At 44.2% G+C, this 24,736-nt stretch overlaps 2 protein-coding genes across 5 annotated transcripts in view; one reads left to right on the forward strand and one right to left on the reverse strand.

Moving 5' to 3' along the window:
- The window catches only part of LOC144781151 (uncharacterized), a 261,931-nt gene that overhangs the window by 235,058 nt on the left and 2,137 nt on the right, over positions 1 to 24,736 (reverse strand). The window contains exon 1 of one of the 4 annotated variants that reach the window (XM_078659820.1): positions 14,013 to 14,043. The exons of 1 other annotated variant lie outside the window; for it this stretch is intronic. Coding sequence is in view for 1 of the 3 variants with exons in the window: in XM_078659818.1 (XP_078515944.1) it covers positions 9,280 to 9,420 (141 nt within the window). In the remaining 2 variants the exon portion in view is untranslated. Of the gene's footprint in view, positions 1 to 9,279; positions 13,964 to 14,012; positions 14,044 to 24,736 lie in introns of those variants that run through there. 2 more of the 4 variants (XM_078659819.1, XM_078659818.1) reach the window with 2 other exon arrangements.
- KNL1 (kinetochore scaffold 1) overlaps positions 14,092 to 24,736 on the forward strand; it is a 579,877-nt gene continuing 569,232 nt past the window's right edge. The window contains exon 1 of the mRNA XM_078659817.1: positions 14,092 to 14,281. The gene's annotated coding sequence lies outside the window, so the exon portion shown is untranslated. The remainder of the gene's footprint in view (positions 14,282 to 24,736) is intronic.

Consider the following 24,736-nt stretch of genomic DNA (forward strand, 5'->3'; position numbering starts at 1 on the left):
CCTCGTTCTGGTGCTGGATGATGAAAAATAGACTTAGGTTCTGGACGTAAATGGCGATCTGGAAATCTGGATTTTCCTACATACGCTATTCTGGCGGGATTCTCGTCTTCCTCTTCAGGATCAGAGATACTTTCTTTCTCGCTTACTTGTGCTGCTTTACGCTGTTCGTGTAACCTTATTATTTCTTTACGAATTTTCTTGTACATACTTTCCATGGCACTAATGGTCTTGTGCTTACCCTCGGCTATATTATCACTCCACCTTGTTAGGATTCTCATTTCGGCGGGATCTTTAGACGGGTAATCTTGTTCTCTTATTAGACAATTGATCAGGAACTTTAATATCATGAGCTGAATCTCGGCTTTCCTTTGAGACATAATCTCGCCAATACTTTCTGGATCATCCCCTGTACGGATGAAACGATATATTCTGTCTAGATCTTCTTTCATATTTGGTAAGGTGACTAGATACTCGGTCACCCTTCTTACGCGTACGGAATATAAAACCATATTATACTCGCCTGGGACTGTGTCATAGACACATTCGGCAAGGGCTTGCCTGATTTCTGTGACAGACTTATTACTTTTAGGAGTACGCTGTGATGCTTGAGCATGTAATTCGAGTGCTGATAAACGTTTGTGTGGCGGCGGGGTTTGAGGAGGACCTCCTCCTGCGGCCCCTAGACTAGAATCGTCGACTGACATTCTTCGTGCTTGCAGGGTCGGTAATTGTAACGTGGGCTGAACTTGTATGGCAGGCTGACCCGGGGGTACCGTAACAGGTACTCCGGTGTCTGGAGGAACGGGAAGTGCCTGATTTACAGGGACAGGTGGAGCGCGAACTGGATTTGCATATTCTGGAACTGTGTCGTCCAAATAGGACGAAATAAAAATATCAGCTGCGGTCGGTTTGTGACGTAGCTTGGTCGCAACTAATGGTGGCGGGAAATTACTGGGTGCCTCTGGGGTCGCTTTTGGCAAGCCTTCGGCAAGGAGAGGATACATACCCTTAATAAGGGCATGCCTCTGTCTGTCTGACTGTTCGGCTTTGACTTGTTCACCTATCTCGATTAATTCTCTTTCTTGGGCTCGTTCTTGGGATTCTCTACTTAACTCTGACTTTCTGACTTCCTTTTCCGTTCTTCTATGCGCTTCCTTGCGCCATAACTCGATGGCATCTTTCTGTGACTGTCTGGCTTTCTTTTTCCATAATGCTTCTTCTACTCGCATGATACATTCGGCATCCCATGTACCCGATACGGGCCATCTATACTTTTCTTCTAACTGTTTGGTATACTCTACCCATAAATCTAGATACATTATGGCGCTTATGCCATGTTTCTGATACATAAAATGACCTGGACTGTCCCTAGGCGGGACAGGAACTGCTTCCTCTAACAGACCCTTTCTAGTTTTTAACTGACGTAACTTGGAAAAGAGCGGCATTCTAAACTTGAATCGGAACACAATACAATACACGAAAAACAATAACAATTGGGAAAACAATTCAGGCATACCACGACATTGGAAATACATTAAACAATATCATAACATAACAGTTCGAACAGAATACTACCTGAGAATACTGAAAACAGAAACAGAACAGAATTCTCGAGAACGGAACAGACTAGAGTTACTGGATGCACTGCTGTAACAGTACGGAACATACCGGTCCCATAAAGGAACGCATCAAGACCCGTATCCACCTAGGTGAACACTTCGTTTGTGGGCTTGGGTACCACCAACCCACGGACCAGGAGTCAATTTAGACTGACCCTGTCTAGATACTACCCCAGCAATGGTACTCACCGGGCAGCATGGAACGGAAGGCCTCGGACGGGACTGGACTACGACGGACTTCGGACTTCGGACTTCAGTTACGGGTGGGCCTCCGGATACCTCGGACCTTGGACTCTCGGCTTGGGCTCTGGTCGGGACTCGCCGCGTTCCTCCACCGTCTCGTTTGGATGCTGGACCGCCTCCTCCGTCTCCTTCGTGGGCCTGAGGGATACCTGGAGCAGAAATATCTGCCAGTGCACGGTATGGTTCCGTCACGACTGCAGAGGGTCAGGGGGTCGGCGTGGCTTCACCGACGCGTGGGGAAAGGGCAAGTCCCTATTCGGGCGCCATTATGTGGTAAATAAATAAATAATACCCTATTTTTGACTAGACTTATAGCATAACAGATAGCTCAATAAATAAGAGTCAAGATTCGAGGTAGTAGGAGTTTCTGCAGGTTTATTACAGCATAAGGACAGGATCAGGACAACCTGCATGGGAATAGGACAATAAGGCCCGGCAGCTGCCGGGGCTGGGTCTGGGATGAGCGCGCTAACATTCAATAACAAAACATTGACTTATATACATAGCGCAAACACATAGCATTACATTGCAGTAGGCGTAGCAGTGGGTGGAGCAGAAGGCGTGACGCGTAGCAGTCGCGAGAGATAACAGTAAAAAGAGGTGTAACTGGGCGTATACATAGACATGTGGTGCAAACGTAACAGAATATGTCATGAATGGGCGGAAACTTTGGAGGGGGCTACCTAAGGAGCCGGGACCTCTAACCTAATGGTGCGCGAAAACTAGCAATGACGTGTTACTAGGAGAAGCTGGGGGCTATGAACTCTGTGCTAGGAGCAGAGACTAGAGTCTGGAGGGTCGGAGCGACATGTACCTAAACCCTATCTGGTATCTGATGTTTAGGGAACATGTTGATATAAACTAGAAGTCATGAGGGGAAAAGCTAACTTGACTCTAAGTCTGGACCATACATTATTCTACATGAAATGCGTGATGAAGAATACTAAATGACCATTAAATACAGTATTTCTCTAACATGGAGACGAGAAGGCTAGACAATGACGGAAACTATTGATGCAGTTCAGTAGCTTAGGAATGCAGAGGAGGAGGACTGAACTGATAGCAGGAACTATAACATACTTTTGGCAGACTCAGAGGCAGAGCCAAGCTGCACCGGGCACTGCGAGGCAGGAAGTAAGTGAAGGGTCGAGGATACAGGTGGGGGCTGTATCGCTCCTTAGCGAGGCTTTCAGGAGACAGGAGCTGAATCTGTGGTCCGGGCCCTTTTGAGGCCTGGAAACGGAGACTTTATAATTGAATAACGTGCACACTGAGAAACGTGGCAACATTACTTACATAGGCCTGATATTCGTAGTATTCACGAGGACTGGAAAATAGCATACTAGAGGTGGACACAACTGGAATTGCGTCATTAATCGGACATGGGGAATAACATATGCATATTGGTCATGCACACATAACATATGATGGATGAAGCGTAGGGACACAGAACATGGCAAAATTTACTTTTCCACAAACAAGTAGTTCTTTTACAAAAGGAACTACAAAAGACTCACATGATACATACACTGAGTCATCAACGTGATGGCGTTCACGTTGCAGGGAATTCATTGGCTGATGAGGCAGCAAAGTCAGCTGTCCTAACGGCTTCCGTAGCTGCCATCACCCGGTCAAAAACAAAAATAGACAGCGAAATATTGCAGGCTGTCAGCGCTACAGAAAAAAATACAATAAAAACACTCCCGAAAGGCTTTCCAGTAAAGTACTCATACATAACTGATGCGAATAACGTTCCATTTGCTCGAATCCCTGGAGTGGGGGATAGGGCAATTCCAAACATGGAATATAGGTTAGGACTCATTATAGCGGCACACGAAGGGCTTGCTTCTGTACATGCTGGCGTTTCAGCCACAGTATCGTTATTAAAACAGAGATACTGGTGGCCACAAATGAGAAGACAAACTAGGAACTATGTTCTAGAATGTGAAATATGTCAAAGAATGAAGGTATCAACAGTGAAACGACCAGCACAGACGCCCCTTCTAATCTCAGATAAACCATTAGCCTGTGTTTACCTGGACCACTGCGGTCCCTTACAAAGGGACGGTAACTATAAATATATCATGGTCGCAGTGGATTCATGCACGAGATTCATTTGGATGTGGCCCCAGCGCTCGGCTGACGCCAGAACTGTTATAAAAGATTTGCAAGTCTTTATCGGCACATACGCAATTGGCATGCTACATTCTGACCAGGGTCCTGCGTTTAGCTCTCGAGCTTACAAAGAGGCCATGAACAGCATGGGCATTGCATTGCGGTACTCTCGTCCCTTTCATCCTGAGGGAAACGGAATTGTGGAAAGAAAAAAACGTGACATAAAGCAATCTATAACGGCAAAGGTATTAGGTTCGGGAGCTGGGTGGGTCAAACATTTAATAAGTGTCCAACGTAGTCTTAATAATCTGCCAAGAAATTCTCTGAGAGGGCTCAGTCCGTACGAACTATTGTTTGGGACTAGAATGTTAATCCAGGACCTCGATAGTCAAACTTCAGTGGTTAAAGAAAAATGCTTTGATATCAAAGATCGTTTGGCTATTTTACAGGACTTAAACGAAAAAAGAAAAGACCTGAGCAACATAAAGTTGAAGCAACAGCCAACAGCCACTGAAGAGAAACCACCTGTCCCAGCAAGGCCTGTCTGGATTCCAAAAATCGGGGATCTGGTCAGAGAAAAGATCGCGGTAAAGAAGGAATTTGGGCCTTCTTACAGAAAAGCAGTACCTGTCTTGTCTGTCAACGGAACAAGATCAGTGGTATTACCGCCCCTTGCTGGTAAAAAGGAGAACCGAGTTGTATCCATCGACCTGGTTAAACCACAATCATGTGGCCGATAATAAGTAGTAGGCCAAGTGGACTCCCAAGAAGTAGTAGAACACCAAAATTTGCTACAAATACAGAGGTTCAAACTCAGAGACTAATCACAATTGATAAACCTACAGTGAATCAACAAGGACTATGCAACAAAGCCATGGAACTTAAACCTCTTGAAACCCAAATCAAAATCTTACATCAAGAAACACCAGTCTACAATGACGTAACCACAGACTATGCTAATGAAACAAAGAAAATTCAAAAAGCAAAAAGGAATCCAGAAACAATTGAAACAATTGACAGAACAGCATCAGGCTACTTCATCAACTTCGATTACTTTTCTGAGGATCAGAGTGAACCTGAGGAACAACCAACAACAAAAACTTTTAAAAACAAAACAAAGGAACTCTTTCATCAACTTAAAGAAACCTATATGATTTCTCCATGGATTGAACTTTGGGTAGCACTAGGTGTATTCATCCTCATACTTTGGCTCATCATGGTACTATGCTTGGGACATTTCATTGAGGGAAAATATGTTACAATGGACACAGCAAGTCAGAATATCAACTTGGTCCTGAAACCACACAAGTCTTCACACATCGAGAAAAGTGAACTTTCTTCAGTAAACTTCACAGCCAATCCTATACCCGGTGGGGTAGCATGGGACAAAACTGATTACAAAATCTATGGTCCGGTCGAGCTCCTGAAGTATCCTCATCAATTCAAGATTTCATTGAGTGACTTTGTAAAACCAAGCACATTCGCTGATGATTGGGACTTTGACAGTATTAATGATATGATGTCAGATCTAGTGATGTCAGCTAAATTTACAGGACATGATTATTTACAAGGTTCATCTAATTATGACCAGATGTATTGTTATAACCACTATGGTAACCATTATCTGCATAAATCAGCTCAACCTAGAAATGTTTTAAATTATAACCAATGGGAACATTGTGCAACTCCACCAAAAGGAAGTTCAAAAACATTTTATGATAAATTTTCATACTTCTCAGGGTTTAACACAAGTGATGCAGAAACGTTTTATTTTAAACTGTTAAATAAGACAGGAATGAAAAACATGCTTACAAACACAAAATTAATCTATTCAGAGACATTTTTTGAAAAAATGAAAATATTTGGTTTTGATTTCTGGAACAATAATATTGAAACAAAAACGAACTGGGGTACAAAAGATTGGCAAGTGCAAGGTATAGAATCATTATTTAGAGCCTGCATGATCCCAGAACAAATTATATTTTTGAATGATACAATTCAACAGACAACCTGTCTTGGCCTAGCCAAAATTAAAGACTTAAACAAACCGTCTATTCCAAAACCAACACCCGACAGTAATAGCACTACAGATGTTGAGATAGACGTATCCCATATTTTGAACTAAAACAGAACACATGCTGATTGGAAAAAATGGTTGATCTGGCCCACAGACACACATAACTGTCAAGATAGATTCCTGAACAAAACACAGGGGTTCACATTGACCAGGCCAGACCTTAGATACTCCCAGAGACAACATCCAGGGATAGTAACTACTTACAGTGTAGGGAAACTCTGCCTTGAATGGCTACAGACATCCACACTGGTTGAAATTAAGCAACACTTGACTTTACTTAAAGAAGGTGCTGACTTGCGTGATTTCATTAAGGGACCACGCAAACAGCGTCAAAAACGTTTCATAGCGGCCTCTATATATGCAGCTTACAACGAGGCTTGGAAAGTAACTCAAATTGAAACAGCAGAGAAAATACGGGAAATTGACCGTGTTAATTTGGAAAAATCGCTTTCTGTTGTGGACAATGGGTTAATGACTCTGTCTTCCAGAATATATTCACTGGACAGTATTGTATCATCTGCAATCGATATAATAGAACAAGACTTACTGATGTTACAACACGGTAAGTCCCAATTGCGTTCTATTGTACAGCTTGGCTGGACGTTACAAAATCTGCGTTCAGGCTACGTGCCTTGGCGTTTAATCAACACAACGTCACTATTCACTATCTTTAACCTTACTGATACACAAATCAGCTTGGCACAAAAGGGTGCAGAGTATACAATTCTGAGCATTGAAAAACTTGAGAGATTACCATTGACAATGTCAGAACGACCTGTCATTGAATGGATAATACATGGGATTATAACTATTGCGATAACGACTTTCCAGTTTCGATACTGCCAAAAATATATACAGGCAGGCCAGTATGAAAGGTTGGGTAAAGGATACATTACGTCAACATGGAACTTACCTTATACACACACGTTACAGTAATAAGGGACAAAGTGTATTTCTTAGTGGTAATAATTGTGAAAAATCACTAAGTGGTAAACTTCTGTGTCAGGGCATAAGTTTACATGGGGCCTGCGAGGGGACTTCAAATAACCTTTCATGCCACCAGCTCGGCACACCTGCAGCGCAAATAGAACCATTCTTTAGACGGCTTTCTAACGGGAGCTATATTCTAATTGTGGATCACAGATGTTGTGGCTTGCTGCCAGGAAAACCTTATCTAGTAAGCGTGACTTCCATGGTCATTTGCTGTGAGCGAGTATTGTTTCCGAATGACACTCCAGACAGGGAGGGAAAAATTTGGCCCAGTTTGAATATCTCTTCTATTCGAATTGATACTTTAAGCAGAATGAAGACTGTGCTCCTACAGACGCCAGTCCGCTTGACGTCATCAAAAGAAACGTATGATCTCCAAGTTGCAAGGACAACAGGAGAGATACATGCATTGTTATCAACAAATTGCCCCCTACACTTCGCAGAAATGCTAAACGAAATCTTAAATATTTCTGATACAAATGGTATCGCGAGTGTATTTAAGACCGTTTTTTCGGGACTGTTAACCCCATTTAAAGCAGTCCTGGGTCTTTTTCCAAACTTCCTCCATTCCTCTTTGGCGGACTTCCTCTCCTGTTGGGACTCGTAGCAGGCATCCTATTTTTGCTACTCTTGCTTCATTATGGCAAGCCATGTCACAGACAAGACTCCAGCAACAATGGAAGAAACGATCCTAGCTATACGCTACCAGGACCGCATAACTAAAGTCCTTGGATTAGCCCGGCTAAGAGATCTGAATATGACCTGGTTTCTTTCGTTCAGACCCATATGGCAGAATTGTGCCTTACCTGTATTAAGATGCATGCTATGCGGCGAAGAATGCGTGTTGGACACCTGTCTTACACTACAATCAGAAGTACCATTGGATGCAGATACTTTGTTGAGTCCTGTAAAGGCTCATGCATTGTGCTGTCCCCAGCGGCTACCTATCCTGATGACGGCATTCGTGGAGACTTCACCACTACGATTGAAGGGTAGTGAAGTACAGGATGAGAGCAGCATCAACCAGGTACGACCTTCTGTAAGCAGTGCTGATCTAAACATCACTGAAAGCGAACATGCGCATGACTGCATGGTAGCGACATTTTCCAACTTGGTCGAACTTTCACCAGAAGCAGTAGACTGTTTTTTCGAGAGTCTGTCTGAAATGATGTTTTCACCAGAACAGAGAGAATGACTTTAAGCAAGATTGCACACAGCGTTCCCTGAACTCTGAACTTGGCCTTCGGCTTTAAAAACAAAGCTACTGACAATTTGTTTTCATTCTTCACTGAAAAACGAAAACTTTTTCCCAAACCCAAAATATTTACCTTTTGGCACTTATCTTTTGCTTAAAGTAGAACTATTCTTAGAGAACAGAGCTTCTATTTTTAGGAACTCTAGGGACAATACGTTACCTCAACCTCTAGCTTATGTACAAGTAATTGTATTTATATGCGATGAGATGGTCTCGCACCTTTTTTCTGTATTAAGAGCCATTTCATGTGTAATTTCGCAAATCATTCATGCTGATATATATGTGCATCTCCTTTTTGAATGATTATACTGCTTGAATGCATACAATACCTATACTCATTTTCGTGTATTTCGCATATGCCATTTTTCAAATGCAAAAAAATGTATTTTGGGGTGGTGGTTAAAACATGCACTATTAGTTATATTTACTATTGCTTAGTTAGTAAATATGGACATAAAAGCGTGGAGTGGGTGTAGTATGTTTATCTAGGGACCTGTATACTTTCAAGTGTCTGGTCAAGAAGTCACTTAAAACTTAATGTTATAGAGAATAAAGTCACACTAGCAAAAAAAGAACTTGAATGGGTGACAAGAAATGACTATAAATCTATTGCCATTCAAGATTACTTTGCCACTGGTTACCCAGCTTGTAGTATTCTGGATGTTTAGCATCCTCGTGCTGTAAACCTGGCTCGAGGATGCCTACTAATGTTAAGTATCTTTTAAAGTGTGTTCCAGGATCTAGTGCTGAACGCGGCATGCCAGGATTCTGACAACGTTGGTCAGTTGTCTGATATCCTGGTATGCGGCGTGAGCGTCTGGTTGTGGATGCAGTTAACTTTGGAATAAAGAAGCTTTAATTAAACTTATTGGATTCCTGAATGTCCTTACTACATTTGGCGACAAGGTATCGAAACTACGCGCCCTACAGACTGCACCCACCAACCTGATTTAAGAAGATTTTGCAGAGTCCGTTTTCACCTGCTCCATTTCAAACACACCAGCCCCGAGCGGAAGACTTCCTCGTTTCCGGATTGTAGCTTTATCATCCCTGTGAATCGTGGTTGCCAGTTCTGGGCAATTTGTTGGAGTTTCCTTCGGATTTCCTTTCCTGTAGGACATTGTGACGTCACTGCTCACGTCTCTTCAAACAACTTCCCTTGCAACCAGCGTTGCTAACTGGCGTCCTCTGCCGAACGCCTGCACTTTGACGCATGCAGGTTTTTTTAACACTGTGCCTACGTCTTCACGTTACGCTTCGACGTTGGCGGCCATCTTTTCAAGAGCGTCTTGGTTGCCAAGGTAACCTTACTATTCAACGCTATGCCGGAAAATGTTACCAGACAGCTGATTGCGCTGTGCTTTTCATCGCTTCACTTCCACAAAGTTAGGATTGAGCCTGCACGCTTCTACGGTGACAGGCACACCATTTAAATTTTAAAACTTTTACATTATTCAAGTTTTGGGGAATTCAGCCTGCACATTTATATGGTGACAGGCACACCATTTTTCAGAGAATCAGCCTTCTCCTTTCTACGGTGACAGGCACACCAGTTATATTTAAATACTACACGATTATTTTTTATTTTTAATCCTCGCTACAACCTATTTTCACAATCTGTGAAGTGTATTGTGAGTGCTATTTACATATATTCACATATTTGGCATCAATTTAATGTTCACAAATGTGTCTATGAGTGATATTTTCATATATTTACATATTTGGCATCAATTTAATACTCAGAAATATATTTTACTTCAATTCTGTTTTTAAACTATTAGTAGCATTTAGTTTAGTTATTTTCTTAAGTTACTTTTACACAGGGTTATTCAATTCTTTAATAACCTTATTATTTAAGAATGGCTTCTTCTCAACAATTTGCACAACCGCCTCCTTTTTTGCAACAACCTGGAAAACCCAGGATTCCATGGGGGCAATGTGTAAAAGCATTTGAAAATCACATTGTAGCCATCGATGCCGTCAATTTTTCACCAGAACGTAAGGTAGCGATTCTCTAAGGTTGTTTGGGTCTTGCTGCATAGCATGTTTTTGAAAATTTGCCTAAATTTCCTACTCCTGCTGGTGAAGCTGGTGACGCTGATCATTGGAACTCTCATAAAGAAGCCTTATCACGTCTCGCTAAACATTATGACCAGGAACCAAATATTATGCTAGAAAGACATCATTTTTTTAGGAGAAAACAACGTGAAGATGAATCTGTGGAAGAATATATTGCACAATTGAGAGTTTTAGCATCAACTTGCGAGTTTGAAGCAGATCCCGATATTTACACTCGTGATCAGTTTGTTTTTTCTTGTTTTTCAAAGAAGATTCAAGAACGACTTCTTAGTTGTAGGAAACCAACTCTTCAAGAAACAATTGATATTGCTAAGAGTATCGAGAGATCTATTGTCACTTCTAAGGTTCTTCAACAAGACCAGTCTCTCAATTCATTCAAGGCTCCAACTCAGGGCGTTATCAACTCTGTCAATGCTGTGTGTGCACATAAACCAACTAAACAGTTTGTTAAAAAAGTAAATACCTTTTGTTATAGATGTGGGTCTAAATCACATTTAAGTAATTATCCTATGTTTCCTGCTATTGGGAAAAGATGTGTTATTTGCAAAAAGATTGGTCATTTTCAAGGTTCATGCAGATCATCAAAGAGAACTACCAGAATCAATAGTGTTGACTATTCTGAGGCGATTGATGATTGTTCTGATCACTTTCAAGACATGGTAGTTTCTATTAACTGTAATTCTATTTTTACTCCTTAATTTTGTTAAAGGTCCATTGGGAACTGCATTCTTTGGTAATATTGTCATTCCTATTATGGCTGATTCTGGTTCTCCCATAACCATCCTTTCAGATGTAATGTTTCACGAAAAATGGAAAGGATTTATTTCTTTGTGTCAAACTGATGTTAATCCAAAGGCTTTCGGCGAGTTTGACATAGATATGTTGGGTTATTTTAATTATAAACTTGAATGTTTAGGGAGATTCATTTCCACAAAGGTGTACATTGCAGTTAGAGGACGCAACATCATCGGTTGGCAAGATTTAGCGAAAATGGGTTAACATCTTATCCCTGGTTCTGATAATCCTATTTCTCTAGGTGACCCCCCTCAAGGCTACAGTCTTGCTGGTTCCAGAAATGATTGTCATCCTAAAACAGACTGTTTATGTCTCACAGACCACACCTCTGACATTCAAAAGGATTTTGACAAATTTCCAAATTTATTTCCAAACAAATTAGGAACTGTCAAAGGTTTTCAACAGCAAATTAGGTTAAAAGCTGATGCTCAACCTTTCGTTCATAAGGTACGTCCTTTACTTCTTAGTGCCAAAGATGAACTTAAATCTGTTCTTAAAACATTGTGTGATGACGGTGTAATTGCTCCATGTGATTCCTCAGAGTTGGTTTCTCCCATTGTTATTGTCCACAAAAAATCTGGTGAGGTCAGATTATGTGCAGATTTAAGCACGTTAAATATAAACATACTTGTTGATTGCCAACCCCTTCCTAAAATTCACGAACTTCTGGCCAATTTGGGAGGGGCAACATTTTTTCCACTTATTGACCTGCGGTCAGCTTATCATTAGGTTACCCTGACAGTTGCTTCTCAAGAGTTCACTACTTTTGTCACACCATTTGGAGTGTTTAAAGTATCTTAAATTGCCCTTTGGCTTGGCCTCGGCAATCAGCTTTTTTCAGAAAATCATGGACTATCTTTTCAAAAACATTCCAGGAGTTCTAGCCTACCAAGACGATATTTTAGTCTATGCTGATGATTGGGAGACTCATTTAAGCAACTTGTATTCTGTCCTAAGCAAATTAGAGGAGGCAGGCATGAGAATCAGGGCTGAAAAATGCAAATTTGCCACATAACAACTAGAATATTTGGGTCATACACTTTCTCCAAAGGGTATCAAGCCAAAAACTTTTCTCATTAAAGCCATTAGTCATGCCACTCCTCCGAAAGACAAAGATGCCCTCCGGCAGCAACTCGAGGTATGCTGCCGGAGGAAATTATCGACCAAACTTGAAGCGCCAATTGACTTTAATTACCAGATTTAAAGTCTGTTTATGATAAGAGAAGAGTAGAACTTTAATCCAAAATTGACATTGAGAAGACTTTTCGCCGTGTGCAAGTGACTTACATATAGAAAATCACCAATTTATTCTTTATTCAGGACTACCTTATCCGGTTTCTATTTGTTTGGATTTATCCGGCTGATTGAAAAATCAAAGATTAGATGACAATTCATTGTAAGCCTTGAAAAAGTCGCGAAAAATATATGGCGACGAAACACGTGTCGGCTGTACCTGTACCATTGTTGTGACTTAAGAAGATCTGTAATGAAGATTGATTGCTGAACAGAATAAATTTTATTAAGTTTCTGCATTTAATAATTTTTTGCTGGTTGGGCTCAATCAGCGGTTTACTTAATTGTGGCTATGCTCTGTCTATGTTTCTTAGTTATTGATATGTTTGGAGAGATCCAAGTGTATTAGATGATACGGTGGGTGGCACAATATCAGACATAGAGCACGCTTAAAAAAGTTGCTTTAATAGACTTTGTTGCAAACGACAGTAGAGGTGCTGGCTGCTTTTTTCCACTGCCACCGTTGCTTTGTCAGTTTTTATTTTTATGTGACATTGACCTACCTGATGAAATCTAATCTGCTAAAATAGCACCTCCTGTTTACTAAAGTACCGCGTTCTACCTTCTTTCTTATCGCTTGTAGTGGTTAGCGTACATCGCGCGATGTTGTTCTTTGAATTATTCACGTTCATATTGCGCATGTATTGTCTCGTGTACGTTGTTATGTTTCAAATGGAGGCTCACGCATGGTGGGTCCATTTGGTGGGAGTTCCAACGATGCAAGTCAGTCACCGTTTGGCTTTCCATCGAGGGGAGGTCCGTGCATGGGTGGAGTTGTATTTTAATAAACTCCTACTTGAAGCTTGATTAGATTTCCTGGATTTATTAACTTCTACACTGCTCGATAATTTTAAATTCGAATGTAAAGATTTTATTTTAGAGTTAATCATTTTAAGCACATCATGTATCCGTTTATATATATATCATGTATACCTTTTATTGCAAGGGTTTTAAGTAACTTAACAATTATTAAAATAAATAAACAAACATGTATTGAGAAATTGCAGTCACTTAGTAGATAATAGTTATTGGGAGTAGACTCATCAGCGTTTAAGCAACAAAGGTCTGGACAAGCACGCAGGTGGCAACCTCTTTGACGAGGTTTTCAATGCATATGCGTCAGGCCCGGCGTAATCCCATCCTTAATTCAAAAGGTTGAGGGCCGCCAGTTAGAACACACCTGCACAGTCCAGTATTCACCCGCTTGTTGCTAGTTAAGGTCAAGAAGGTCGATATTTGACTGTCTTCCGCCCTTATTATGCCTCCTCTCTAGATAGTGCTCTCCATTTATTTATTTATGCGATTTTCTATAGCGCAAACTTTACCCGAAGGTGTCAGAGCGCTTTACATAAGCACCAGTTGAGAAACATAAGGATTTAGGATTACATGCGTTACAAAAAGGATACACACGGAAAAAAATTGTAAATGTACAAGATGTAAAGTCCACTGCCTGCCTCCTACGAGGATGAACGATATTGAAATCTGGAGGCTTATCATTTTTTTTACACGAAAGAAAGTCAATCTAGGATCCAGCTGTATCGCTAACCTTGCGCTTCCTGGGTCAGAACGTAGTCACTTCCGGGCCGAGTGGGTAGTTTTTCCGGGACACAACCATCTCTTTCTTATCCAATCGAAGTATTTGCGGGACGTTAGCTCCACTTAGCCCCACCTAGTCCACGCCTCCCGAGTGTCTCTAAGCACAAACGAGCCTTTCAATTGGCTCTCGCTTCCTGCCTCCAATTTTTGAAGCATTTCAGTGTAGAAAGCAAAGCAAAAGGGAGCGGGTTGTGAGGTGCCTCTTTATTGAAACAGAAGGTAAGCTCCCCGTTCGCTTTGTTGTATGGTGACGGAATCACGGCAGTTTGTTTTGTTTGAGAGCTGTCACTGGAAAGTAAGCTCTCTCTTTTGGGCTATACGTCTTGGAAACAGTATTGGTGACCTCGGACACGTCCAGAAGAATTGCCGTTGGATTGTTTTTCTTCTTTGGAAATGCAGCACGTTCAATAGTATTGCAGTATTTATATAGCTCTTTGATACCCCTACATTGCAGCAAGGTACGCTGTATCGAGAGAGTGTTTTTATAGGTGTAGTCTTAGGTTTTATTATCCTACGTGAGAAGACTTTCCATGCCTTATCACGATTAAAAATAGTGGACTGCCACTGTGTCAACTTTACGGCCATCATGAGATGAGCATTTTTGTTCATGGAAGACTACGTGTAGGAACTTTGTTGGTACTTAGTGATATGGTTACAACTTGTGACTTCGCCAAATTCCGGACAATGACTAAAAACAATTCTGGGTATCGTGGTCCAGACAGTGGAGTTGTGCACACAGAGGCTGTGGAAACGGTTTGTTATGAGAATTTGGAACATGGTGACCTGGATCGGCAGCATGAAATCCGGGTTCCTGTACTTGCCTTCCTTAATACAAATTGTAGTAGACTAGCCTGCCCCTAAAGACAGAAGGGGTTGAGTCTCGAAGATGAGGACTTAAGTGGTGAAGGAGGTTTCCACCGGAGTTGAGGGCTGTATTTGAAATATAATTGAGTGAAGTAATATGGGCCTGTGGGGAAAGCTAAGGGGACTAGTGATGAGAAACTCTGGACTTCAGGGTAGGGAGGGTGAAAGGAGGAGGGTGTCTTATCTTTAAGGTGGTGAGGACCCAGTAAAACGTTATATTTTTTAATTTTGAAAAATGTCATAAACCTGATTGGAACCCAAAAAAGAAAAATTCTGAATAAAGGGCCCATTTTATTGGCTAAACAAGAGAATACATCAGACTGTTTATCAACCCACAAGAGAATTTTTATTAAATATGGCACTGATGTTATTTACATCTTCCTTGCTTTTGTATATACAACCAACATTCCATTATTGGCCATGTGAATTCCCAGGAGTCCACATTGTCTCTTATTGTGGAACTTGTTGTGATGATTATTAAGCTTCCAAACAGATGCTGTATAAATAGCAGACACCTATTGTACCGAAGAAGCAAGCATAGCGGGCGAGCCAGAATTAGCCTTTTTATGTGGGGCCAAATGACCCATTTTACATCGCGATTTTCAAAATATATTACTTAAAAACTATAACGTTTACAGGGGGTTGTCCATGTACATGAGTGTAGTTTCTCTGTGCCAGCAAGCCAATTATGTGTGCATCAGGAAAAAATGCGTCCTGATTAAAAAAAAATAACTGCACACAGAAGAGACTAATATTGGTGCAACATCACTGACGAAGCACCTGATATCTTGGGCAGATACTCCATCAAAATGACATACACATCTCAAATTTAAATCATGTAGTAAACACAACACCTAGCAGGAAGTGTGCTAACGATGTATTAAGCTTACCACCAGACTGCCCCCCCCCCATCCTGGTATTGACAGGAGTCACCCACTTCCCTCCCTCCCGGCCACTAAGAAAATTGTCAAAGCCTCATCAACAAATCGGCCCATTGGTGCCTTGGTAAAATTTCACCCCAGGTAAGTAAACCTGTTAGATAATATTATTATGGCGAGATGGGTGAGCTGGCTGGGTAACACTGCAAAATCTGTCTATAGGGACTGTGTGGTCCTTAATTTCAGGGACCCTAGGTATGTGCATTTCTTCCTGACGCAGCTTAAAGACTCTACTGGGGAGAAGGGCCTACCGGCTGGATTTTTTTCTATCTGCCCCATAGGGGCAATAGCTCGAGCTAAGGGTTGCCCCTCACTTGTTTAAGAACCCATACTTGCTTACAGCCACTATTGTTCACCCACCCTAATCGCTTTGAAACTCTCTCAGGTCTCACTGACATTGACATTTTAGAGAGGCAGTTGAGGGGGGTGGTGAGGCACAAATGCGTAACAACTTGGGGAGCGCCCCAGATGATGTAGAACCCGCGGCTGAAGGGTCTGCGCCCCAATGAACGCCATACCTTATGTATCCACAAACGCATCCATGGGTCCACCAAGCCTGGGGAACTCTACCCCTCCCCTTAAAATTATCTCATGACATATTGCAGCAATCTGCTCCAAAATAACGAACAAGGACTGGCTAGGCTATGTTAGAGGCTTCAATATCATTTGCCTCCAGGAGGCCTGGTCCAGAGATGATTTTACCATGGATGGGTATAGATCCTTCTGCGTTCCTACATTACCTTAAGCTGCAGGGAGGTCCAAGGGAGGGATGGCGGTGTTCATAGCAGTAAAATATGCATCCATAAAAGTCAGTTGTTTAAGCTCATCATGCTGGTATCAGTTAATTATGATCTCCAACTTAATTAAGGTCAGAGTATTATTTGTGAATTGGTACCACAAAATCTTTGTCCAAAACAACTGTCATGTTATCAAATCCCTGCAAAATGAGATCACACAAGTTACCAGGAAGTGGCAGCGGTTATGTATACTTACGGTAGGGGATTTCAACTGTGTAACCTGCACAGACAGTTACTACTGTGTGTGGGCTAGTAGATATTGAGGGCCAGCGCCACCATACCCATTCGCCTCAGGGCGAAGCCTTAAACTTTATTCTTGTAGGGAATGATTTAGGCTTTATGAATGGTTTTGTTAGCGACTTCCAATTGCAGTGTCCCACATATGCTGGCTGTGTCAGGGCCAGCTTCATTGATTTCATGTTAATATCGAGGAACTTTACCACCCATGTTCGTGATTTTATGGTGGAACCTAATTGTGAGAGCGACCATAACCCTCATCGCTTCCATTAACTTAAACACCCAGGTGAGGGAGGGCGATGATTGCCTTATTCATTATTATCCGAATAAGGGAGTCAGATTAAATTGGGGCTAGATCAATCCCCCCCCCCCCTCCCCCCCCCCCCAAATTTGAGGAAGATACCATGAGAGTAAACAACCACACAATAATGGGGTGTTTGCAGTTAGACTCTTCGCCAAGACTAGGGTTACTGTGCTCCAATGTAGCCAAACGGCTGACCAGGAGTGTCCAACTTGGGGAACCCCAGGAGGCCCGATAGTTTAACTCAGTGTGCCAGAACCCATAAGGAATTAAAAAGGGCACTCCGCGCTACTTCGTGCATTAGAGATCTAGTCAAAACCGCATGGTACAAATATAAACTTGTGATTGAGGAAAGAAAAGCAGAATTGAGAAGCTCCGCATGGGAAGACCTGCAGAGAGCAGGAGCCCTAAAAGATATTTAAAAAAGTCGGGAAATTATTAACCGCCCATTTTTTTTTTACTGAAGAAGTGAGACAGATTTTGGGAGATGCCTGGGTAGCTCATTTTACTGGTATTTTTACCCCCCAGCGCAAGAGGGTTGAGGAGTTTACAAGGTATCTTAGCCCGTAGACCTGCAGCTACCCAACTTAGTTTATCCATCACAGTATCTTGAGGTTGCGTTATCTCAGGGGATCCGCTTGAAAGCACCAGGCCCAGATGGGGTGCGTTTTGCTCCAAATCAATCCTAACTAGTGGGCACCACCGTTGACAAACGTCTTTAAAGCAATTATCATTGGTTGCATGTCTGTATCCTGGAAGGAGGCATTAGTGGTTTTTAAAAAGGGTAACAGAAGCGATCCGGCATGCAACAGGCCAATCTCACTCATTGATGCCACAGCCGAGGTGCTAGGTAGAGTTTTCCTTGCCTGCTTAGAGGCGTGGGCAACCACTGTAGGGATCCTGTCTAAAATACAATATGGCTTCAGGAGGGGATTCGGCACAACCAAGCAATGCCTTAACTTGTCCTTAATTATTAACAAATATGTGAAGGCCAGGAAGGGCTCTATCCACCTGGCCTTCATGGATTTGTCCAGTGCCTTTGACACCGTTAATCAGGACAAATTGTGGGCTATGATGGAAGGCATGGGGCGTAAAAGAAGCATTGGTATCCCTCCTCCGCAAGTTACACTTTATTACCGCAGTGGACATATGATATGGTACCCAAGGGCAAAAAAAAGATTTTATCACCTCAACAGAGGGTGTCCGACAAGGGTGCATTTTAGAAGCCTTCTTGTTTTTAATATTCACAAATGGTCTGGAGGCCCTTTTTAGGTCTCGGCCTGCGTAGGCTGCGTTTGCACAGTCTCGCCGGCAAGATTTTATGTTTTAGAGTGTGGGGCTTGAACCCGCCCCTCTTCTCCATTGGCTGGCTTCCTAAACGGAGGCCAGCCATTGGAGGAGAGGGGCCTCTGTCCGTTTAAGCCCCGTCTTTTTGGGATTAGGTGTTTTTTCGTTTCTTTCTCTTTTCTCTCTCTCCTCTTCCCATTGGCTGGAATTTTACATTCCAGCCAGTGGGAAGAGGAGAGAAAGAGAAACACGCCCCGAATCCCAAAATTACGGCGCCTTTCTCCGAGGCATTTCTGCACGACCTCGGAGAAAGATGGCGGTGATCAGCCGGAGCTCGCTTGTTTTTGTTTCTAGTTTACTATTTTTCCTTCCTTCTTTGCGCCCATTACCCCAGAGCTTTAAGTTTAAATATAGAAGTGCAGGTACTCATCGTCCTACTGCACTTTGTTTGTGGCTGAGAAGCGCCGCTGCTCTCCCATTAAAAGTTTTTGGCCACAGCGTACCTGTACTGGTAGTCTCCCTTTTAAATTTTAAGACTTTCAGGTACTTGGTACGCGCCAGTGTCTGTCCATTAAAGGCACTGTTTTTCACTACTCCCCTCTTCTGTGTCTGTGCCTGTCTCTCGCTTCTCTAAGCCTCCCCATCTCCTCCGCCCTCTCACCTGCCTCCTCCTCTCCCCCTGTCTCCTGCTCCCCCGGGCTCCGGCGGGTCAGTCTCTCCACGGGTTATTTATGATCCTTCGCCCGGCGGCAGCGCTGCGGCTCCGGGGCCGCCACCACCAGGAGCCGTGGGGCGCTCTGGAGTGGGGCCGTGAGGAACGACTGAACGGTGCCCAGGGCAGCGACCAGCAAGAGAGAATGCGAGAAAGATCTAAGAAGAGGCGGGGGCAATGAAACGGGTAAGTGGAAAGGACAGTAGGAGGTAATGGCAAGGAGGAGAAGCGAAAAATAAGAAAGAAAGAAGGGGAAAGGGAGTAATATAGGAATGTGAAGAGGGACTGAAGGAAAGTGAGAAAGATAACGCGCGCACACAGGCAGCGGTATTTTGTTTTCCACGCCTGGATTGGGGAAGTCTACCAGCCCTTGCCAAGGTCATCAGTCAAGCCTCAACTCCCTAGGCTGCACACAGTAACAGCAGAGAAACAGATTAAAGAAACAGCCAAAGTGCTCCTTGTCTTTCCCTCTTTCCCGCATGCGCTATTTTTGCCAAATGCTGCCAGGAGTGAAGTCCTTAGTAACCTCGCCCCTCCCCAAGTCCTGTAAGCGCTTTCCCCACTCCCCCATAAAACCTTATGGCTGGCTTTCATCTTAGTACATTGTTCCCAAGGATGTTGCGTCAGGCAGGAGGCGAGGAAACTTCTGTGCAGAGCTGGGAAATGTTCCCAACTCAGAGGAGGAGGAGGTGGTGCGAGCCGCCGGGTCCCCAGCACACCCGCCGCTCGCTTCCTCTCCGCCTTCCTTCGCGCCCGCTCCCTCTCAGGTTCCTCTTGGAAAATCTTCAGACGTGGTTAGATGTCTGGGCTCAGTGCCCCTGATCCTGTTCCCACCCGCATACAGCCACCTCCTCAGCTGCAGGCCCGGAAACCTTGCTCCAGCTGCTGTCTATTACTAACATAAATGTCTAACAGCGAAGAGCAGGCCAGAGACCTCATTAATAGAAAAAAAAACTGAGCGATTCAGCCGTGTGTGTAGGCAAGTGGAAAGGAAACAGCGCAAAAAGGACATTGAAGTGAGTGAAGTATTTGAGGCCTAACACTTAGTTTGTGCACAGATTCACACTCAAAAGGTATGCCTCACCTCCGACAATGCACAAATGTTCTTAGCACATCCACAACGCACAGATGTAGGTACAAATCTGATACATTCTGAGTTTTCGTACTCGCAACGTACAGATGTGGATATAATGCTGACAGTCTGTGAGTTGTCACACTCACAGCGCATAGATGTGTGTATAACGTAGAAACAATGTGTGAATTTTGTCACACACACACAATGCACTGATTTAGGTATAATTCGGAGTTTTGTCTCACACACACCGCACACATGTAGATATAACGCTGATACAATCTAAGTTTTCAGATGCTCGCACACAACGCACCGATGTAAAATGTCACACGAACAAAGCACAGCTGTAGGTATAATGCTGATACAATGTGTGAGTTTTGTCATAGGTAACTCTGTGTGTGCGTGTGTGTGGCTCTGCGTGTGTGTGGCTCTGCGTGTGTGTGGCTCTGCGTGTGTGTGGCTCTGCGTGTGTGTGGCTCTGCGTGTGTGTGGCTCTGCGTGTGTGTGGCTCTGCGTGTGTGTGGCTCTGCCTGTGTGTGGCTCTGCCTGTGTGTGGCTCTGCCTGTGTGTGGCTCTGCCTGTGTGTGTGTGTGGCTCTGCCTGTGTGTGTGTGTGGCTCTGCCTGTGTGTGTGTGTGGCTCTGCCTGTGTGTGTGTGTGGCTCTGCCTGTGTGTGTGTGTGGCTCTGCCTGTGTGTGTGTGTGGCTCTGCCTGTGTGTGTGTGTGGCTCTGCCTGTGTGTGTGTGTGGCTCTGCCTGTGTGTGTGTGTGGCTCTGCCTGTGTGTGTGGGGCTCTGCCTGTGTGTGTGGGGCTCTGCGTGTGTGTGTGGGGCTCTGCGTGTGTGTGTGGGGCTCTGCGTGTGTGTGTGGGGCTCTGCGTGTGTGTGTGGGGCTCTGCGTGTGTGTGTGGGGCTCTGCGTGTGTGTGTGGGGCTCTGCGTGTGTGTGTGGGGCTCTGCGTGTGTGTGTGGGGCTCTGCGTGTGTGTGTGGGGCTCTGCGTGTGTGGGGCTCTGCGTGTGTGTGTGGGGCTCTGCGTGTGTGTGTGGGGCTCTGTGTGTGTGTGTGGGGCTCTGTGTGTGTGTGTGGGGCTCTGTGTGTGTGTGTGGGGCTCTGTGTGTGTGTGTGGGGCTCTGTGTGTGTGTGTGGGGCTCTGTGTGTGTGTGTGGGGCTCTGTGTGTGTGGGGCTCTGTGTGTGTGGGGCTCTGTGTGTGTGGGGCTCTGTGTGTGTGGGGCTCTGTGTGTGTGGGGCTCTGTGTGTGTGGGGCTCTGTGTGTGTGGGGCTCTGTGTGTGTGGGGCTCTGTGTGTGTGGGGCTCTGTGTGTGTGGGGCTCTGTGTGTGTGGGGCTCTGTGTGTGTGTGTGGGGCTCTGTGTGTGTGTGTGTGGGGCTCTGCGTGTGTGTGGGGGCTCTGCGTGTGTGTGGGGGCTCTGCGTGTGTGGGGGCTCTGCGTGTGTGTGTGTGTGTGGGGCTCTGCGTGTGTGTGTGGGGCTCTGCGTGTGTGTGGGGGCTCTGCGTGTGTGGGGGCTCTGCGTGTGTGGGGGCTCTGCGTGTGTGTGTGTGTGGGGGGCTCTGCGTGTGTGTGGGGGGCTCTGCGTGTGTGTGGGGGGCTCTGCGTGTGTGTGTGGGGCTCTGCGTGTGTGTGTGTGGGGCTCTGCGTGTGTGTGTGTGGGGCTCTGCGTGTGTGTGTGTGGGGCTCTGCGTGTGTGTGTGGGGCTCTGCGTGTGTGTGGGGGCTCTGCGTGTGTGTGTGTGGGGGGGGCTCTGCGTGTGTGTGGGGGGCTCTGCGTGTGTGGGTGGGCTCTGCGTGTGTGGGGGGGGCTCTGCGTGTGTGGGTGGGCTCTGCGTGTGTGGGGGGGGCTCTGCGTGTGTGGGGGGGCTCTGCGTGTGTGGGGGGGCTCTGCGCGTGTGGGGGGGCTCTGCGCGTGTGTGGGGGGGCTCTGCGCGTGTGTGGGGGGGCTCTGCGCGTGTGTGGGGGGGCTCTGCGCGTGTGGGGCTCTGCGCTTGCGGGGCTTTGCGCGTGCGTGCGGGGCTTTGCGCGTGCGTGCGGGGCTCTGTGTGTGTCTCTGTGTCTCTGTGTGTGTGGCTCTGTGTGTCTGTGTGTGTGTGTGTGGTTCTGTGTGTGTGTGTGGTTCTGTGTGTCTGTGTGGTTCTGTGTGTGTGTGTGGCTCTTTGTGTGTGGGTGCAAATGCAATAGGTCTCGCATTTGGGAGAGATTAAGCTATTGGCATTGTAAATGACAATGCCATTTATTTATGTTTTAAAAAGAAAAACATAAATAAAAATGAGCAATGCCAATAGCTCTATCTTTAACAATGCCGAGACCATAGCATTGTAAATGCTTGTTTAAGTAGTGCTTTAGATTTTCCTAAAATTGGTAGCAAACCTGTTCCCCTATTAACTTACGCAGACAACACAGTGTTAATGGCAACAACAGCTATTAGCCTTTAGAAATCGCTTGGTATTTTTACCGATTTTTATGTCTTCACTTGACCTAAAAGATAATTTTGCTAAATCATTTATTATGGTATGTGGCCCTAAGACTACAAAAACCAAGAATTTTATCGTACGGGTTAAGAGCATACAATCGGCAGGCAAGTTTGCATACTTGGGGAGTTTGTATAACAACCAGTTAACTTGGGAACCACTTGTCACAACAAGAGCCCATCATACAAATAGGGTCGAAGATGGGCTATTTACTTTTGCACGTAAATTGGGACATAAACCTGTGAGAGAATTAATTACCCTATATAAAGCAAAATGTCTTTCTATTGCAACATATGTGGCAGAGGTGCGACAACATCCTAAAAGCCGTCAGCTATAAACATTGAATATCAAATTTACCAAAAGGTTATTGATAACTCTGAATAGTGCCCCCACTATTCATTCACTATGTCACAAGTAATTGGGACTAGAGTTTGTGGAGGATTGTATAGCTAGTGCCCCTTTGTTTTTATGGGCAAAAATTTGGCAGTCTGAAGAATTAATGTTTTCACGGGAAGTAATCATAGACTGGCTAAACCTGGTAAATGCCCTAAAAATACTGGTTCAGCGTGGGGTTTTGAATAAGGCAGGAAGATTGGCGCTCAAGCTGGTTCGCAGCAGAGTATGGGATATAAAGAATAGTTACGGTGTTGCCAGGTCAGGGGAAAACCCAAACAACCCCTGAAAATACGTGTGTGGGAACCCAGACTGAAAATTGAGACCAAGTCCTGGGCACACGTTCAGAGTAATACTTAAGAGTGCCAATACACAGTTATGGTACTTTATGTGAAAGAATTGTAGGGGTGGACACCAATCTGTTCTTTATGTAGAATTATTTTATATATTTCTTCGAATATGTCGAATAAGAGAACCAGCCGACACGTGTTTCGTCACCTGGGTATTAACCTGTGACTCTGCTGGGCTGGGAAAGGCATAAGAAGTGTAATATAGTACAAGATAACGGACACAATGTCATTAGGACATTCAGATTGACATATGTGAGGTGACATAATAGGAAGCACCTCTCTAAGTGTGGAAACCCTATAAGAATCGTGAAAAAGGGCATTAATCAGGGACTTCACAGCACACGGGAGAGCTACTTTTCGTGGGAGAGAGTGCTAAAACATCAATGAAAGAAAACAACATAGGATGAGCATAGACGTATTTCATTGCATACCTAAATACATTATGGCATCAGTGTAGTAATGTGTAGGTGAGTGTTAATATAGTGACTTAAAGGATTATAACATTGTCAAGGCATTCGTACTGGTCCATAGGTCAGAAGTAATTCAGTAGAAGCAAAAAGGGGGGTAGGGGGATTTCCAAAGTTCAAGGAGTATGGTGATAGCAAAATCTCAGGAGGAAAAGAAGGGAAAGTATATAACAAGCATTTACAATGCAATGGTCTCGGCATTATTAAAAGTAGAGCTATTGGCATTGCTCATGACATTTTTTTTTTTTTAAATCATAAATAAATGGCATTGTCATTTACATTGCCAATAGGCAGGTCCAGGGCACCTAAGTCTTCCTTTCTCCCTCGTATTGCGACTGGGTGGTAGCTGCCCAATAAAAAGGCAAGTTATATGGCGGAAGAGATTGCTTCCACGGATCCTTTATGCCACGCAACTTCCACCTCATCACCAGGGCAGTGTAAGTGTTTGACAGCCTGGCGAGCAGCAGAGTACCTGGTTCGTAAATATGGAAAGAAAACTCCGGCCAGCAAAGATCACTGCCAGGGAGTTCAAGCAGAAAATAAACAGAGACAGAGAAAGTGCAGACTTGTTTGACCCCAAGAGGAAAATGCAACTTCTGAGGTAGCATGGCAAGGAAGGGTGTGGACAACCTTCTGCAGATACACACAGATAGGTAGCTGTGTGTACGGGTACAGTGCGGGGGAGGGTTAAGAGGTGGCAAGCACGCAGCGGCCAGTTTTCATTTCCTGGATCCACTTTACTGCTGATTGTGCAAAGCAACTCTTTTCGGTTTGAC

The sequence above is a fragment of the Lissotriton helveticus genome, chromosome 9, assembly GCF_964261635.1.
Source record: "Lissotriton helveticus chromosome 9, aLisHel1.1, whole genome shotgun sequence".
NCBI classification, from domain to species: Eukaryota; Metazoa; Chordata; class Amphibia; order Caudata; family Salamandridae; genus Lissotriton; species Lissotriton helveticus.